A 19,284-nucleotide genomic window follows, 5' to 3' on the forward strand; every position below is an offset into this window, starting at 1 on the left:
CAAGTGTTCTGATTTTTCTAGGCATCCGCCTATTTTTCATGCCTTGAATAAGACCCCTTTCACAATTATTTAACCTAATGGGAATTTTAGGTGAATAATATAAGACTATTCATTTGCAATGAAGAGAAACTCAGGATGCTGGGGATGTAGTTCTGTTGGTAAAGTGTTTGCTTAGCACGCAGAAAGCCCTGGGTTCTCCCAAGTACCACATATGCCTGGTATGGCGGCATATGTCTCCAGTCCCAGAGGCGTGGAAGTTCAAAGTTATTCTGGTTACACAACCAGTTTGAGGCCTGCTTGAGCGACAAGAGAAACCTCTCTCAAAACCAAAACAAACAACAACAAACCAACAAACAGGGGGAAGGCTGGAGAGATTGTTCAGCAATTAAGAGTGCTGGCTGAGGACCTGGGTTTAATTCCCATTATCCACATGGCACCCTACAACCATCTGTAACTACAGGGGATTTAACTCCCTCTTCTGGCCTCTGTGGGCACCAGGTATACACACTGTATGAAGACATGCATGCAAGCAAAACACCCAAACACAAAAAACAAAAATAAAAATAAAAACTAAAATAAAAAAAAAAAGAAAAGACAATTTTTAAATGTTCAAGGCCATCCTAGCCCATATAGTGAATTTGAGGCCAAGTTGGGCCACATAAAGAAAACAAACTGTCTCAAAAGAAAACAAACTGAGAAATCTAGTCTCTTTGGTCACATTCTTTGCTGTAACTTAGTCTCACCAAAGAAAGACTTTTGACAGGCTCCAATTTCACCAAAACTATGGCTCCAGCTGGGCAGTGATGGTGCATGCCTTTAATCCTAGCACTAGGGAAGCAGAGGCAAGTGGATCTCTGCAAGTTTGAGGCCACCATGGTCTATACAGCCAGTTCCAGTACAGCCAGGGCTACACAGAGAAACCCTGTCTCAAAATCAAAGCAAAGCAAAGCAAAACAACAACAACCTAAACAAACAAAACTATGCCTCCAAATGTCCTTGTTCTGAGGGCTCTCTCCTGTCTCTGTTACCTGCCTCTGAAAACAACAAAGACTGGCACCAAGTTTTCACTGCGCTCCCATGCCACCCTGTGAACACATTTCAATGTGTGTGGGGGGGTGTTCTTACTTATTTGATCAGAGAGAAGAATTAAAAGAGCTTAACTGATCTATTGGGAGCTCACCAAGGCCAGCTGGACTGTGACTGAAAAAGCATGGGATAAAACCGGACTCTCTGAACATGGCGGACAATGAGAGCTGATGAGAGGCCAAGGACAATGGCACGGGGTTTCGATCCTACTTCATGTTCTGGCTTTGTGGGAGCCTAGACAGTTTGGATGTTCACCTTCCTAGACCTGGATGGAGTGGGGAGGACCTTGGACTTTCCACAGGGCAGGGAACCCTGACTGCTCTTGGGGCTGGAGAGGGAGGAGAAGAGGAGTGGGGGGAGGGGGAGAGGGGCGGGAGGAGGGGGAGGGAAATGGGAGGCGGGGAGGAGGCGGAAAATTTTTTTTTTCAATAAAATAATAAATAAATTTAAAAAAAAAAAGAAATTTTCCCTAGAGGAACAAAAAAAAAAAGAGAGAGAGAGAGAGCTTAACTGGCTTCTTCATCACACGGGCAACACCAACAGGCCTAGGGTTTGAAACTTGGTTAAAATCCAGCATCACGAGCAAGCTCCACCAATAGCAGAAACCAGGAGCAAAATCCAGTCCCAGGAGTCAATTCAGTCCCGGGTCACTGGTGGATCAGGATTGAGTCAGTGACCAGATCCAGAGTCTGATCTCCACCGAAACAGGTACAGGGGAGTAACTGCTGAGCGAGTGAGCCAGAGCCAGAAATTGCTAAGGGTCCAGACATGAATCTGAGACCTTCAAGGGAGTAGACCTAAGCCAGGACCCCTGGGATCTGGGTGTGAGTAAACCTGGGACCTCCGATGGAATAGGCAGAAACCAGAGATCTCTGTGGGGCCAGGTGTGAGTCTGGGACCTTAGAGGGAATAGGCCTGAGTCAGGATCTCTGTAGGTCCAGGACCTCTGTGGGTCCAGGCATTGGTCTGAGACATCAAAAGAAATAGGCAGGAACCTGGAACCTCTGCAGGACTGAGCCTGAGTCTGGGACCTCTGAGGGAGTAAGCCTGAGTCAGATCCTGCAGTTCCGGGTGCACTCAAGCCTGGGACATCCCAAGCAGCAGAATGGAGTCAGAAATCTTTGCAGGACCAACTCCAAGCCAGGGACTTCTGCAGGAGAATATCCAGACCAGAATTTACAGAAACATGGCAAAGCCAGAAGCCTAGGCCAAAGGGAGCAGAGCAAAGAACAGGAGCACTGAGCTATCTCCAGGAACACGGAGACACCAATGGGGTAACTAAAACTGTGGCACTGACTGTACCATGAAGAACAACCATCTGAGCTTTGGATTCACTAACACCTAGAAGGTTATTTAACAGAATCTCAGACAGCCCCAACCACACCTATTAGAGAAAAAGATGAGTAGAAAAGGTAAGAACACACACAACACCACAAGAGTAACACAACACCAGTAAAACCTAAAGAACCTACAACAGCAAGACCTGAACAATCAAATATGAATGGAGCATAAGAAAATGACCTAAAAAATAACTTCAAGGAATGTTTGAAACTCTAAAAGAGGAAATGAGAAATTCCCTTAAAGAAATGGAGGAAAAGACAAACAAAAATTGGAAGACACCAGCAAATCACTTAAAGAAAACCAAGAAGAAGAAATCAAACATATGAAAGAAACTATTCAGGACTTGAAAACTGAAATAGAGACAATAAAGAAAACACAAGCTGAGGGAATTATAGAAACAGAAATCATGAGAAAACGATCAGGAACCACAAACACAAGCATGAACAGCAGAATACAAGAGATGGAAGAGAGAATCTCAAGTGCTGAAGATACAATAGAGGAAATAGACTCATCAGTAAATCTAACAAATGCTTAACCCAAAATATACAAGAAATATGGGACACCATGAAAAAGCCAAATCTAAGAATAATAGATATAGAAGAAGGAGAAGAAATTCAACTCAAAAGCACAGAAAATATACTTAACAAATTCGTAGAAGAAAACTTTCCCAACCTAAAGAAAGATATGCCTATGGAGATACAGATGCCTGTGGAACATCAAATAGACTGGATCAAAAAATAAGTCCTCTTGCCATATAATAATCAAAACACTAAACATACAGAATAAAGAAAGAATATTAAGAGCTGCAAAGGAAAAGGCCAAGTAACATATAAAGGCCGACCTATCAGAATTTTAGAATTACACCTGACTTTTCATTGGACACAATGAAAGCCAGAAGTCAAGCTTTATGCAGACATTAAAAGACCATGGATGCCAGCCCAAAACTGCTATACCCAGCAAAACTGTCAATCACCATAGAATTCCATGACAAATCTAGATTTCACCAATACCTAGCCACAAATCCAGTCCTACACAAAATACTACAAGGAAAACTCCAACCCAAGGAAGTTGGCTACACCAACAAAAACACAAGCAATTGATGGTCTCATAGCAGCAAATCCTAAAGAAGGGAAAAATGCACAAATTAACATCACCAACAATGGAAACTAAATTAGCAGGAGATAGCAATCAGTGGTCATTAATATACCTTAATGTAAATGGACTCAACTCACCTATAAAAAGGTACAGGCTCACAGATTGGATATGAAAACAGGATCCATCCTTCTTCTGCATACAAGAAACACATCTTAACCTCAAAGACAGACATCATCTCAGAGTAAAGGGTTGGGAAAAATATACCAATCAAATGGACCTAAGAAACAAGTGGTGTAGCTATCCTAATATCTAGCAAAATAGACTTCAAGCTAAAATCAGTCAAAAGAGACAAAGAAAGTCACTTCATATTAGTCACAGGAAAAATCCATCAAGAGGAAATCTCAATACTTAACATCTATGCCCCAAATAGAAGGGCACCCTCAGATGTAAAAGAAAAACACTTCTAAAGCTTAAATCATGCATTAAACCCCACACACTAATAGTAGGAGACTTCAACACTCCCTTCTCACTACTGGACATGTCAGTAAGACAAAAAATGAACAGAGAAATAAAAGAACTAACAGATGTTATAACTCAAATAGACTTAACAGACATCTATAGACTATTCCATCCAAACAGAAAAGAATATACCTTCTTCTCAGCACCTCAGGAACCTTCTCAAAAACTGACCACATACTCAGTAACAAAGCAAACCTCAACAAATATAAAAAAAAGATGGAATAACCCAATGTACCTATCAGATCACCATGGTTTAAAACTAGAAGTCAACAGCAATACTAATTCCATAAAGCCCACAAACACATGGAAATTAAACAATGCTCACCTGAATCATGAATGGGTCAAGGAAGAAATAAAGGGAGAAATCAAAGACTTCCTAAAATTCAATGAAAATGACCACACAGCATACCCAAATTTATGAGACACAATGAAAGCAGTGTTAAGAGGAAAGTTCATAGCACTAAACACCTACATAAAGAAGCTGGAAAGATCCCACACTAGTGAATTAACAGAACATTTGAAAACTTCAGGACAAAAGAAGCAAACTCACCTAAGAGAACTAGATGGCAGGGAAATAATCAAATTGAGAACTGAAATCAACAAAATAGAAACAAAGAAAACAATTCAAAGAATCAATGAGACAAAGAGTTGGTTTTTCAAGAAAATCAACAAGATAAACAAACCATTATCCAAACTAACCAAAAGGCAGAGAAAGAATATCCAAATTAACAAAATCAGAAATGAAAAGGGGGTCATAACAAAAGACATGGAGGAAATACAGAGAATCATCAGGTCATATTTCAAAAACCAGTACTCCACAAAATTGGAAAACTTAAAGGAAATGGACAACTTTCTGGATAAATATCACCAAAATTAAATCAAGACCAGATAAGCAAATTAAATAGACCTATAACTTCTAAAGAAATAGGAACAGTCATGAAAAGTCTCCCAACCAAAAAAGTCCAGGATCAGATGGTTTCAACTTAGAATTCTATAAGACTTTTAAAGAAGAACAAATACCAATAACTCCTCAAATTATTCCACACAAAAGAAACAGAAGGAATGTTGCCAAACTCTTTTTATGAGGCTACAATTACCCTGATACTCAAAACACATTACTAAGAAAGAGAATTACAGACTAATTTCACTCATGAACATTGATGTAAAAATAGTAAATAAAATACTGGCAAATCGAATCCAAGAACACTTCAGAACCATCATCTACCATGATCAAGTCGGTTTCATCACAGAGATGCAGGGATGGTTCAACATACAAAAAATCTGTCAACGTAATCCACCATATAAACAAGCTGAAAAATAAAAACCACATGATCATCTCATTAGATGCCAAAAAAGCTTTTGACAAAATACAACATCTCTTCATGATAAAGGTCTTGGAGACAGCAGGGATACAAGGAACATACCTAAACATAATAAAGGCAAAATACAGCAAGCCAACAGCCAACATCAAACTAAATGGAGAGAAACTCCTGCAATTCCACTGAAATCAGGAGCAAGACAAGGTTGTCCACTCTCTCCATATCTATTCAATATAGTTCTTGAGGTCCTAGCTAGAGCAATAAGACACAAAAAGGAGATCAAGGGGATACAAATTTAAAAAGAAGCCAAACTCTCACTGTTTGCTGATGATATGATAGGTTGCATAACCAATCCCAAAAATTCTGCCAAGGAGCTTCTACAACTCATAAACAATTTCAGTAATGTAGCAGGATACAAGATTAACTCAAAAAAATCAGTAATCCCCCTGTACACAGATGATAAAGGGGAAGAAATGAGAGAACCAACAACCTTCACAATAGCCACAAATAGCATAAAATATCTCGGAGTAACTCTAACCAAACAAGTGGACGATTTGTATGACAAGAACTTAAATCTTTAAAGAAAGAAATTGAAGAAGACACCAGAAAGTGGAAAGATCTCCCGTGCTCTTGGGCAGGATGCATTAACATAGTAAAAATGGTAATCTTACCAAAAGCAATCTACAGATTCAATGCAATGCCCATTAAAATTCCAGCAAAATTCTTCATAGATCTTGAAAGAACAATGCTCAACTTCACATGAAAAAGCAAAAAAAAAAAAAAAAAAAAAAACCAAAAACAGAATAGCCTGTACTGTACAATAAAAGAACTTCTGGAGGCATCACAATCCCTGACTTCAAACTCTACTACAGAGCTACGGTACTAAAAACAGCCTGGTATTGGCATAAGAATAGACAGGAGGACCAATGGAACTGAATAGTAGACCTGGATATCAATCCACACACCTTTGAACACCTGATTTTTGACAAAGAAGCAAAAAATATCAAATGGAAAAAAGAAAGCATATTTAACAAATGGTGCTGGCATAACTGGATATCAACATGTTGAAGAATGAAAATAGACCCATATCACCAAGCTCAAAACTCAAGTCCCAATGGATCAAAGACCTCAACATAAAGCCAGCCACACTGAACCTTATAAAAAAGAAAGTGGGAAGTACACTTGAATGCTTTGGCACAGGGAACACAGACACTGAGAGAAACAGTTAATAAATGGGACTTCCTGAAACGGAAAAGCTTCTGTAAAGCAAAGGACACTGTCAACAAGACAAAACGACAGCCTACAGAATGGGAAATGGTCTTCACTAACCCCACACCAGACAGAGGACTGATCTCCAAAATATACAAAGAACTCAAGAAATTGGTCACCAGAAGAACACATAATCCAATAAAAGAAATGGAGTACAGACCTAAACAGAGAACTCTCAACAGAGGAATCTAAAATGACTGAAAGACACTTAAAAAAATGTTCAACAGGGGCTGGAGAAATAGCTCAGTGGTTTAGAGCACTGCCTGCTCTTCCAAAGGTCCTGAGTTCAATTCCCGGCAACCACATGGTGGCTCACAACCATCTGTAATGAGGTCTGGTGTCCTCTTCTGGCCTGCAGACATACACACAGACAGAATATTGTATACATAATAAATAAATAAATATTTAAAAAATGTTCAACATCCTTAGTCATCAGAGAAATGCAAATCAAAACAACTCTGAGATTCCATCTTACACCTGTAAGAATGGCCAAGTTCAAAAACACTGATGACAACTTATGCTGGAGAGGTTGTGGGGTAAAGGGAACACTTCTGCATTGCTGATGGGAATGCAAGCTGGTACAGCCCCTTTGGATGTCAATGTGACAATTTCTCAGAAAATTAGGAAAAGACCCTCCTCAAAACCCAGTAATGCCACTTTTGGGTATATATCCAAAGGATGCTGAATTGTGCCACAAGGACATGTGCCCAACTATGTTCATAGCAGCATTGTTTGTCATAGCCAGACCCTGGAAACAACCTATATGCCCCTTGACCGAATAATGGATAAGGAAAATGTGGTACATTTACACGGAAAAAAAAAAATAACGTCATCTTGAATTTTGCAGGAAAATGGATGGAGCTAGAAAACATTCTTTTGAGGGAGGAAACCCAGACACAGAAAGACAATTATCACATGCACTCACTCACAGGTGGTTTTTAAACATAAAGCAAAGAAAACCAGCCTACAAACCACAATCCCAGAGAACATAGACAACAATGAGGACACTAAGAGAGACTTACATAGATTAACCTACATGGGAAGTAGAAAAAGACAAGATCTCCTGAGTAAATTGGGAGCATTGGGACCTTGGGGGAAGAGGAAGGGAGGGTAGCAGAGAAAAATGTAGAGCTCAGTAAAAATCAATAAAAAATGAAACTTAAAAAATATCCAGAATCACATCCAGGCTGTGCTCTGTGTGAGAATCTAAACGAAAACAGAAAGAGCAACAACATAAAAGATGATCCCTGATGAAAATATTGTCACACTGTTGTTAAAGAAAACTACTGTCTAGTGCACTTTAGAAGGAAAAATCCTGTTGTCCAGCAGGGAGACCTAATCTACTCCAGTCAGGAGAAATTCCTATTTCAAGGTTTACTCTAAGGTTAAAATACCTGTATGCCTCTCTGATCCAGGGACCTGCTCTTACAGATTAGAAGCAGGCCTATTAGCCCAGAGGCGATGTCCCTGGTAACGTCCACATCACTGTAGTAAGGCCTTGTTAGACACTGGGCGTCTTTTTCTGTGGGTTCGTCAAACTCTAGAATGTTCCATTTGTAAGTGTAGATTTCCCCTGGTTGAACTGGTCTGATCATGGTGTGACTGCCTGAAAGAAAATATACACTGTTAATTTTTTAAGAAATTATTTCATTGTAATAAATATCTACCTTAGCTTTTATTTAGAGTAACTACTTTCAGGAAAGAAATAATTCTTTTTGTCTAAAACGCTTGACTACAGATTATCACTTAGCTGTTCAATATTTCTCCACTAGATGCCGCCAAAGACACTCAGAAAGGTATTGCATTTGTAACCATTAAAGGGAGAAGGGTTTGCTGGGATTTTTAGGGATTCCCCCTCCATGAGTGGTACTGACTGCACTTGTCATAACCACCGAGCAAATAGGACAAGAAGAAACCATGGAAGTTTCTCAGAGGTCATTAGTCTCTTTCAGTAGAAGTGAAAGGTTCCCACCTGAGGTGGAGGAAGAGTTGACTCCGTCTTCGTAAGGCGAGAATGTCACCCCATGAGGATAAATGCTATAGGGTCGGCTGGCCATGTTTTTGAACACAATCTACAAAGTTAATTCATATCAATCATTTCAGCATCGAAGGTCACTCATGAGAACTATTAGATCAAAAGATGGCAGCTTTGCACACTCACCTCTGTGTGTGCATGTGTGGGCAGGTATGCAAGTGACATGCGGATGTGCACCCACAGATGTGTGCTCAAGCAATGGGGGAATCAGTTCTGTTTACCCGTGCAGCAGTCCCGCCTCCGACCCCCCATTACCAAGCAATGGGGGAATCAATTCTGTTAATCCATGCAGCAACCTCCCGCCCCACCACCATTACCAGGCAGGAAGGAGTCTCTGGGGGAGTCTTACTCCCATATAAAGATGAGAAATCGAACTTTGTCCCTGGGGAGCAGCTTAGGAGAAGTTACATTTCCCTCCTAGCACATCCTCCTCTCCCAGATGATCCCATCACCCTTCCCTTATTCTTTCAGATCGGACCTCATCTATTCCTTTCCTCCATGAAACCGTGCTGCCTCTGCTTGTCTTGTTCCCTGATATCACTATCAATGAAGTTATCTTCCTGGAGGCCTCCAAGAGCCAGACAGCATCTGCTTATGCTGAAACCTAAGGCATCGTAGTGGAGCCAATGAGGGAAGGAAGGAAAGGGGGGAAAGAAGGCTCTGTCATCTGATTACTTTCAAATGAACAAAATGGGCTTTCTCTAGGGCATGATTTTCACAGAAGTCCTAATTCGCCTATTAATCTTCAATTGATAACCTTAGTTTTATCTTCTACTTGGTTTTCAGACAAAGCCTTCAAATCAACTTTGAAATGCAGATTATCTACATCCTAGGGTCTTGCCGAAGGTGCAGCCTTCAGTTGTCTGTTACTTGGGTCTTTACCTAGCTCTGTGATGTAATATAATGTTCAAGCATATTATTATTACATCTAGTATGTGCGTGTACATATGTGCACTGTGTGTACAAGTGTGTGCGTATGTGTGTTTAAGAGCATGTATGTTACAGTGTGCATATGAGGTCAGAAGATAACCTGTGGGAGTTGATTCTCTCCATCACAGGCCCCAGGTGCTATAAATGCTGCTGGAATAGAGACCAACCATTAGAGCCACATACTTAGACTGTCCCGAAGTCATTTTCTCTCCACTCTCCTGACTCGGATGCTCACACTGATAACAAACAACGTTATTTTCAAAAGCTGCCCACCCTTCTGTTTTGCAACAGTTGTGGGGATTTTGTCAAGGATACAAGAAGTTACTCCTGGCTCTCTACCTCAGGCAAATGGTGCTGTGTTCACAGGTATGTAAACCTTGCTCAGGCATATTTCCTTTTTACTTTGCTGTTCAAGTGAGGACAAACTTTGCAGACAACCTTGGGATTGTTTCATTGCACCTACTTGTGACTCTGTTTTATTCCCTTCTGGTTTATCTGTCAAGACCCTTGTATTATTGAGTAGGCTATAAATGCATGAAATACTAAGTAAAACTAAAAGCTGTGTTTGAATTTAAAATTATATGAATACATTTAAAAATATTGAAAACTGCCAATCTCTGATCTGTCTTTTCTGATCAGTTCTTCCCTGCCTCCATATTTCTTTTCTTACCTTGAGTGTGTCCCTGACCTGGGCTCTAATAATAGGGCCCAGAATCCCACTTTGTTTGGTACCGGAACTCTCCATGCGTTTGGAGAAGGTCTCGTCCTCATATTGCCGGTAAATAACTTTCTTATACTGTTTTCCAATTTGATTTGAGAAATTATCCAAGTGCAAAGACCTGTATTTCCTTAAAGTGAAATGAAATGATAAAAGAAAAGTCAAACTACGTCAGGTAGAGTCCAGTGCGACAGTGGGAAACCCTTGCGCATGCAAGTTCTGCTTTTGGGTTGGCTAAAATGCTACTTCTTGGAATAGTCTCAGAGTAATTCGCAACATCCTGATGTCTTTCACACAGCCAAAAACTAGCATTAAGAGTCACTTGCTGCAGTACTGAATAGGTCATAGGTACATGGTAAGAAGGAATATCTGGAGAGAAAATGTCTGTACCTTCCTTTTCTGTTGTTCTTTCCTCTCTCTCTCTCTCTCTCTCTCTCTCTCTCTCTCTCTCTCTCTCTCTCTCGCTCTGTGTCTTTCTTTGTTTCTTTATCTCTTTCCTTCCTTCTTTCGTTTTTCTTTTTTTCTCCCTTTTTCTTTCTCTCTCTTTCCTTCTTCTCTTTCTTTTTTCTTTCTCTCTTCCTCTCTCTCTCTCTTTCTTTTTTTTTTTTTTTTTTTTTTTGGTTTTTCGAGACAGGGTTTCTCTGTGGATTTGGAGCCTGTCCTGGAACTAGCTCTTGTAGACCAGGCTGGTCTCGAACTCACAGAGATCCGCCTGCCTCTGCCTCCCGAGTGCTGGAATTAAAGGCGTGCGCCACCACCGCCCAGCCTCTCTCTTTTTGATTCACAGTATTCCATTGCATGAATGTGCTGTAACTTGATACTCTTTTCCAACTGACGGACTTTTGGAATTGATTCTAATTTTTATTACTATTAATAGTGCGGCAGTATGCACCTTATTCCCACAGCCCTCCTCTTGGGAATAGGAATCCTTTTGTGCAGTTAAATTCCAGGAGCAGGGCGATGCTGGGAAAGGGTATATATGCTTACAATTCTAGCATATTTTGTCAAAATATCCTACAGAATGTCTTTAGAAGCACCCTGGGCCACCAGAATGTGTTATAGGTTCTGTTTCCCATAGCCTTGGCAACAGATGGTGTAATGTGAACCTGACAGTCTGATAGGCACAGAGCAGCAATCCAGTGAAATTTCACTTTAACCTTTCTTATTAGGATTAGCAGATGAAGAGCTACTAGAATTTCCAATTTTCCTTATTATTTTCTGGCATCTTCTCTCAGGTATGGGAACAGAAGAGTAGCCCTGAACTTGTAGAATGGACGGGGAAAGCCCTTAGCAAACATCCACTACAAGGGTTAGCAGTAGCATGCATTCAAAGAGTTCTAGCTGCTGTTGTTCTTGTTATTATCACCAGGCCACATTCCTATGGTGATTTAGGGGAAATTAAATGTAGATAAAGATAAGAATGTCTAGGTGGAAACCAATACGTATGTCCTTGAGAGTTGGCCACTCAGGGCCGCACATTTTAGCCTAAGGACCTGCCCGAGGAGCACGCCTTTAATCTTTGCAGGGTGGTCTGACCCCAACTCACTTGTCCATAGTTGTAGGTATTACAGGTGCATAGTTCCAAATGACTTCCTCTGCAGCAATGAAGTACTCCCACCTCTTCATGTGTCGCCTCTGCTCTCGAGTGAGCGTCTTGGGACTCCTGGTTTTCTTTGGGCAGTTTTTAATGTCAATGTAAGCTTGCATCCCAGCTGGATTAAGATATAAAGTCAGCAGTAGAATTTAAGAGAAAAAAAATTCATCAAAATGTGTATTAAAAAAAATTCATGGGCTACAAATAGTAACAGTAAAGCAATGCTCAGACATTCTTATAATGGGTCACAGAGCACGCAAGAGTAGAGAGCAGAATGAGAGGTAAGGGCTAGAGGAAGAAGTTGGAAAGGTTCCCTGATGGAGGAGCAAACTTAAAACCCTGGGACTAGGACTGGGATACAGCACTATGATCAAGTGTGGGCTTAACATGTAGGTGGTCCTGGGTTTGATGCTTAACATAGCTCTCTCTCTCTCTCTCTCTCTCTCTCTCTCTCTCTCTCTCCCTCCCTCCCTCCCTCCCCCCTCCCTCCTCCCTCCCTCCCTCTCCAAAATAACTAAATATAAAAATTTTGTTGTAGGTCAGTGGTTGCGTACACCTTTAATCCCAGCACTCAGAAGGCAGAGGCAGGCAAATCTCTGTGAGTTCGAGGTCAGCCTGGTCTACAGAGCAAGTTTCAGGACTCAATAAACAAAACAAAACATTTGTCTTTTCTTGTTATTTGTCCCTTTGATAAAAGAAGAACACAATGGTGTATACTAATGTGATTGTTAATTCATAATACCACTTGTCCTTAATTTTAGATTTAGTTTTGCTTTATTCCTATTAATAACTATACCACAGTCATAGTTTATCAGTGTCATCACTTTAACATAATTTCCATTTCTCAGGATGAAAACAAAGTGATCTCATAAATATTTATTCCTCAAGTGCCTACACACCTGTTGGTAACAGTTTCTGAAAGTAACGGAATATGCTTAGATCTTCAACTCTATCAACATGAGTGTTCCTTTCAACAGTTTAAAGGCAAAACTATGTAACAGGACAGATAACTGTTTCATTTACACGGCACCACAGGACTCCTGCTAGTTCAGGAGAGTTAACTGCTGCTCTCTGAAGTCCATTGTTAGCTGGCATGGTGGCTCATGCTTATAATCCCAGCACTAGGGAGGTTGAGACAGGAGGGCTGCCATGAGTTCAAGGCTGGCTTAGAACATAGGGTGAGTTTCAGGCCAACTTGGACTGCAGTGTAAGCCCCTTCCAAAGTAAAACAAACAAACAACATATAATCTATGGTCCACTCAACACATATTGAATTCTTTTCTGTGCCTGGCTTTTGAGCTCCTTTCATTTTACAGGACCATATTCTCATGTGTGGCCTTGTCAATCTTCCTAACTCTATACTTCTATAAATTTGTGGGTGTTTACCTTGTTCTGTCTAGTCTCTGGGCTCCTTCCCCTGGCTACATTTGAAAGACAACCAAGAATGTATCCACAGAAACATCAGTTTTCTTCTTCTTTCATGGAGATAGAGACCTCTATTTTAAAGGTCTTTGCCAATGCCTTCACTTCCTTCATCTCCAACCCATGGGTCATGAGTCTAAGAGCAGGGGCTGTATTGGTGCCATTGGGAACCAGGATGCTTGAGTCTAGGTGGGGTTGGCTAAAAGGGTTAAGGAGAACAAACGGAGCTGCACCCAACACAAGATGGTCAGAAAGGTGTCTTGCCTTGATAATGCTTTGGGATGAGGGAAGAAACGATCCACTTTCCTTCTGGGCTCATGGTCATGTTCGCGGTTGTCGACGTAGCACTGACCAGCGTGATGGTGGACACCTTGTGCTGGTTCTGCTCCAGGACTTGGCCGTTGAAGTGAATAGAGAACAGCTCTGGCCCTGAGCTCATTCCAATCAGATGCCAGCTGACGTGGTCATGGGCACAGACTGTTACATCTGAGAGGGAAAGACAACATCCGAATGCATAGGGGCACACAACAAAGAGTCACAACTCAAGCAGCAAGTAGTACCCCGAAGAGGGGATAGAGCTTAGAAAGAGGGCCTTTCCCCCGGAACTGCAAGAACAGCTAAAGGACTAAATAAAGCTAAGGGGCAGCTGAATATGTGACAAACCCTCCCGGTTGGTCCAGGACTGAGAAGTCGCTCAAGATATAAGGTTCTCAGTGTATGAATCGGTAAAGTACTGGTCACATTGATCTGGCCAGAGTGTCAGGACCTAATCCTCTCACGCAGGTAGAAGTCAAGTTCTGTCAAAGTAGAAAGAAGTGTGAAGATGTGCAAGGATGTCCTATTGTGTCTTCTCCCACTTTTGAATTGTTTTAGTGACAAAGAAATACTCTCGCTGTAGCCTTTAAGTTACCCGCCCACTTGGGAGTGGCCTCTTATATTATGCCGCTGTAAAGCCTGTCAGGTCTCTTTTCCAGCTGCGGGATTTGGTTGCTGTTCCCCGCTCCAGCAGAGGATTGTGATCTGTGAGTCTTCCCCTAAATAAATAACCCTCTATTATTCTCAATTTTGAGCTAGTGTGGGATTTCTTTTAAGCTTCCTTCTTCATACTCTCTGTGTTACTGGTGTCCTTGCTGCAACTGGACGCTGAGAGCTTTTCATGGGCAGATTGATCACAACTGAGAGAGAAAGAGCCAAGGGGAAAGCTCAGCTTTGCTTTTTGTGTTGCCACAGTGATGGAGAAAATGCTCATTTGCTCTGGGGAAGAGTCCAGCCTTGGCTTCTACCCAGATCCATGACCACTAGATATAAGAGGGTGGGGCGGGAACTGGTTTCTCATCCATGGAGGCATTTGTCCTTTGTGAACATTGTGAACAGGAAGCTGGGAGGTAGCTAGAAGGTATGTGTGTTTCTGTGGGTTCCTTTATACCCTTCAGAAGCAGCTCGCACTGAGTTCAGCAATGAACATATCTACAGTAGTAGCATCATGTCTATTCAATATATATTACTTCATAGGACTGGAGCCTTCACAGGCATAAGTATTGTGTCTACTGATTTTTCGTCCCTTTTCTTGCTCTTTTGCATTCATTTTAATTTATTCTTTTTCAACTACAAATTCTTTGTCTTGATCAAGTTGTTTCTGTTTTATTTACACACACAGCCTGCCATTCTGGCTTTTATATATTTACACGGATTATTCTCCCTGTCAAGACACAGATAATGGGATTGTTAATTCCACTTCTGGAAACAGCATATTGAGCCTACTAGTTGGTAAGGACAGCACAAAGGCAGGGAGATGAATGAGGTGCAAATTCAGATCTTCCAAGGGAGAGGTCACTTAGTTCAGTCTCAGCTTTGGAAGAACCTAGTTTTGGAACTCAGAATCAATACCCAGAGCTGAAGGAGCCAGGCAGAAGATGGTGCCAAATGAAACAGAATAAATGAAAACAAACCCAGACCTCAACTCTTGACAATGCTGATTTCTCTGTGAAAGAAGTTGTTTGTGATATTGATACATAATGAAATTTAGAACTTTTATTTTTTGTTTGCAATTGTTTAATGATTGGTTTTGTGTATGGGCATGAATCACGTGATTCACAATGAGGTCGGAGGACAACCTGTGAAAGCTGGTTCTCTCTTTCCACCATGTGGGTCCGAGGGATCAAACCCAGGTCATCAGGCCTGGAGAAAAGCACCCTTACTCTCTGAGTCATCTCAGCAGCCCCTGGAATTTTTTAATAGAGAAATACTTTCATTTTTCCTAAACTGAGCATAAATATAATATATACATATATGCTATGGGACATATGTGTATTTACTTATGTATGTATATATGTATATATCCTAGGGGGCCAATTTGTAGCCAGTCATCTTGTATCTTGTGATTGCAAATTTAAAATCTGAATGTAAATCTAGGATAGAAGCCAAGGTTAGAGTCTCCCACAGAGCAAATGAACAATTCCCCAGTCACCATGGGAGCAAAGAAAGAGCAAATCTAGGTTTTCTCCCTGAGTTGTTATCACTACATCATACACACACACACACACACACACACACACACACACACACACGTACATATATCTCCTGAATTTTTCATTCTAAGTCAGTTTTTACTAGAAGGACCTAGAAGAAGTGGAAGTGGTATTGGTGGTTGCTATGGTTACAGCATATCTCCTAAAAGACTGCGACACCAGAAGCTTGGCTCTGTGTGGTGGATTTCAGGTGGTAGACCCTTTAAAACATAGAGCTTAGAGTGATGTGGGAAGGTCATTTGTCAATCTGTTTTGAGTTGATTTCATTGGTTAATAAAGAAACTGCCTTGGTCCTTGATAGGACAGAAAATTAGGTAGGTAGAGTAAACAGACAGACTGCTGGGAGGAAGTGAGGCAATCGCCATGCCTCTCCTCTCTGGCTTAGACGCCATGCCGCTCCTCTCCAGGGCAGACGAGATGAAGCTCCAGCCCAAGATGGACATATGCTAGAATCTTCCTGGTAAGATGGGTTAGTCAAGATATGAGAGTTAGCCAGTAAGAGGCTAGAGCTAAAGGGCCAAGCAGTGTTTAAATGAATACAATTTGTATGTTGTTATTTTGGGGCATAAGCTAGCCAGGTGGCCGGGAGCTGGGTGGCAGGAAAGCAGCCCACAGCTCCTTCTACATTAGAGGCAAGTGGTTAGGTCACTGGAGAGATTGTCCTTGGAGGAGATTAATGTAGTTCTCGTGGAACTTTGGTTAATTCTCACGCAAGTGAGTTATAAAGCAAGGCCATTCCGTTCTTGGCCTCTTCTACATGTAGCCACTTCCCTTTTGCTTCTTTGCCCTACTATGACACAGACAAGTGGTCCCTCACCAAAGGCTGAGTTGATGAGCCTGCCAGTCTTGAGTTTTCTGCTTCTGAAACTGAATTCTTTTTAAACATCTTTTTTTATGTAGTAGCCAGCATTCAGCATTTTATCACAGCAATAGAAAACTGACTAGTACAGTGGAAGTCAGCTTTCCCTCCACTTTATAGTTGCTATGATTTTACCTCTTTGCAAAACTCTTTATCTGTAGATGGGAAGAGAAAACTTTCTATATGCCACTGAATATTGTTTATCAATAGACTTTTGAACAACTAATAATATATTTGTATGGTAGAGCATAGTCCTGTTTATCTTTACTAAACGTATCTTTATTTATTTCCTTAAGATTTACTTATTTATGTAGTTTATGTACATGAACGCTCTGTCTTCATGCACACCAGAAGAGGGCATCAGTACAATTGCAGATGGTTTTGAGCCACCATGTGTTTGCTGGGAATTGAATCAGGACCTCTGGAAGAGCAGCCAGTGATCTTAACCACTGAGCCATCTCTCCAGCCCTTTTATTTCTGCTGAGCATTCCTATTAGAGAGTGACTCTGTACTTGAGTAGAAATGATATACTCAGACGCTACACCTAACAAATTCCTTGTTGCCTTCTGATTTAACTGTTGTATTTCCTGGACAGGACACACACACACACACACACATATATACACACACACATACACACACACACACACACAAGATGATGATGATAAAGGTCCTGAGAGTCACTGAATCATTGCACAAGATTGTGATAATTTGCCCCTAGGCATTGGAAAGCAGTGTATGTGGTAAGCTACCTTACAGAACCAGTGGGCCCAAGGTACCGGTGACATTGTCTTTGCTGAATGGTATGCAGCCCCTGTGTTACCTGGCATCGTCCTGTTCACAAAACCATTGACTGTGTACATTAGGGATGGCGACTGGCTCCAGCTTTTGCTTTCGTCAAACACAGCAAACAGCAACACATGTTGCTTGTCAAACATCTTCTGAGTCCCGTCCTCAGTTAACGTGCCTGAGAGAGAAGAGACATGCCTCCATCGTGTTCCAGATTGAAGAGTACCTTTAGTGTTCTTATACATTGGAATTTGGGGCCAGAATCCAGTAACGTTAATATAAATTTGAAGCATACATTTCCAGCCAGGTCTTATGATCTATTCTTATCTCAGTACTCAGGAAGTTGAGGCAGGAGGATCATGAGTTTGAGGCCAGCCTGGGCTATATAGGGAGTTCAAGTGCATTTTGAACTATGCAGTAAAAGTCTACCGCCAAAAGCCAAAACCTTCCCTCCCCTGCCCTTTTTTCCCCACGGTGGGTGGGAGAGCTGGCCCTGAGGTCATGAGAGTGAAAGAACTGGTTCTGCCTCCCACTAGCTGCAGCACTTGGGGGGAGTGACCCCTGCAGGTCACCTGGGCAACACAGTAGAGCTGGCCCTGGTGGTGTAGACATGGGTCAGTTGACACTGAGGGTGTAAGAGCAAAAGAATTAGCTCCACTCCTGACTGCCTGCTGCAAAGGGTAAGCTAGCCACGGAGATGATGGAGAGCTTTCCCTAGTGATGAGGATAAGGGAGAGCTGGTGGGCTGACCAACCCAGCTACCACCCAGGCCCAAAACCAGGGATATAAGTTGGTCCACCCCAACATCCACCCCATCAGTGATCTGCTAGAGCATGTGAGGGGACTGGTCCTGCAGATCTAAAGCTGCAGGATCTTCACAACACAGGGCAACAGCAGGGTGTCCAAGAGTGATGCAGGACAATGGTCTGCATTCTGTCAATTATATTTTAAATAAATGCTGATTGGCCAATAGCCAGGCAGGAAGTATAGGCAGGAGAACCAGACAGGAAGTAGAGGTGGGTTGACAAGAACAGGAGAATTCTGGGAAGAAGAAAGCTTGGTTCACAATTGTGACCCTACCGCAAAAGAAGCAAGATGTGACTGCCTCGCAGAAAATGGTACTGAGCCATGTGGCTAACATAGACAAGAATAATGGGCTAATATAAGTTATGAGAGTTAATAAGAAGTCTGAGCTAATGGGCCAATCAGTTTACAGTTAATGTAGACCTCTGTGTGATTTCTTGGGACTTAATGATGGCGGGAACCGGGCAGGACAGAAAACTCAGTCAACACAAGAGCAGTCCAGAAAGGTTCCAAGAGGATGTCCAGGAGGGCCCAGCAAGCAGTCAGAGGCCTTGAACCAGACCAACAACTCTTTGAAGTGAACACTTGAAAGTAAAGATGTATGGGGTAAAGGGTATGCTATGCGATTCACTGTGGCACACTGCAGTTTTCACAAGGGTTTTCTTCCTTCCTTCCTTCCTTCCTTCCTTCCTTCCTTCCTTCCTTCCTTCCTTCCTTCCTTCCTTCCTTTTTTCCTTCCTTCCTTTTTTCCTTCCTTACTTTCTTTCTTTTTTAAAAAAATTATTTTGTTTTGTTTGGTTCAGGGGAGGTTGCAGTGGCAGAGGGTAGATGCGAAGGGATGGAAAGATGAATGAGATCAGGATGTGTGATGCAAAATCCACAAAAATCAATAAAAAAGTAAAAAAAATCAAATATTTACATAAAATAAATTAACAATTGTTTACTTGTGGGAAAAAGGCTCAAAATGACTACCATC

The 19,284-nt window shown here is 41.6% G+C and overlaps 1 protein-coding gene across 1 annotated transcript in view; it reads right to left on the reverse strand.

Annotated features, from left to right (window-relative positions):
- The window catches only part of F5 (coagulation factor V), a 77,612-nt gene that overhangs the window by 31,827 nt on the left and 26,501 nt on the right, over positions 1–19,284 (reverse strand). Inside the window, exons 5-10 of the mRNA XM_057770652.1 lie at positions 17,539–17,682; positions 13,593–13,814; positions 11,859–12,024; positions 10,265–10,442; positions 8,602–8,701; positions 8,024–8,235 (exon numbers count right to left, since the gene is read on the reverse strand). Coding sequence (XP_057626635.1) covers positions 8,024–8,235; positions 8,602–8,701; positions 10,265–10,442; positions 11,859–12,024; positions 13,593–13,814; positions 17,539–17,682 — 1,022 coding nt within the window. The remainder of the gene's footprint in view (positions 1–8,023; positions 8,236–8,601; positions 8,702–10,264; positions 10,443–11,858; positions 12,025–13,592; positions 13,815–17,538; positions 17,683–19,284) is intronic.

Source organism: Chionomys nivalis, chromosome 5, assembly GCF_950005125.1.
Source record: "Chionomys nivalis chromosome 5, mChiNiv1.1, whole genome shotgun sequence".
NCBI classification, from domain to species: Eukaryota; Metazoa; Chordata; class Mammalia; order Rodentia; family Cricetidae; genus Chionomys; species Chionomys nivalis.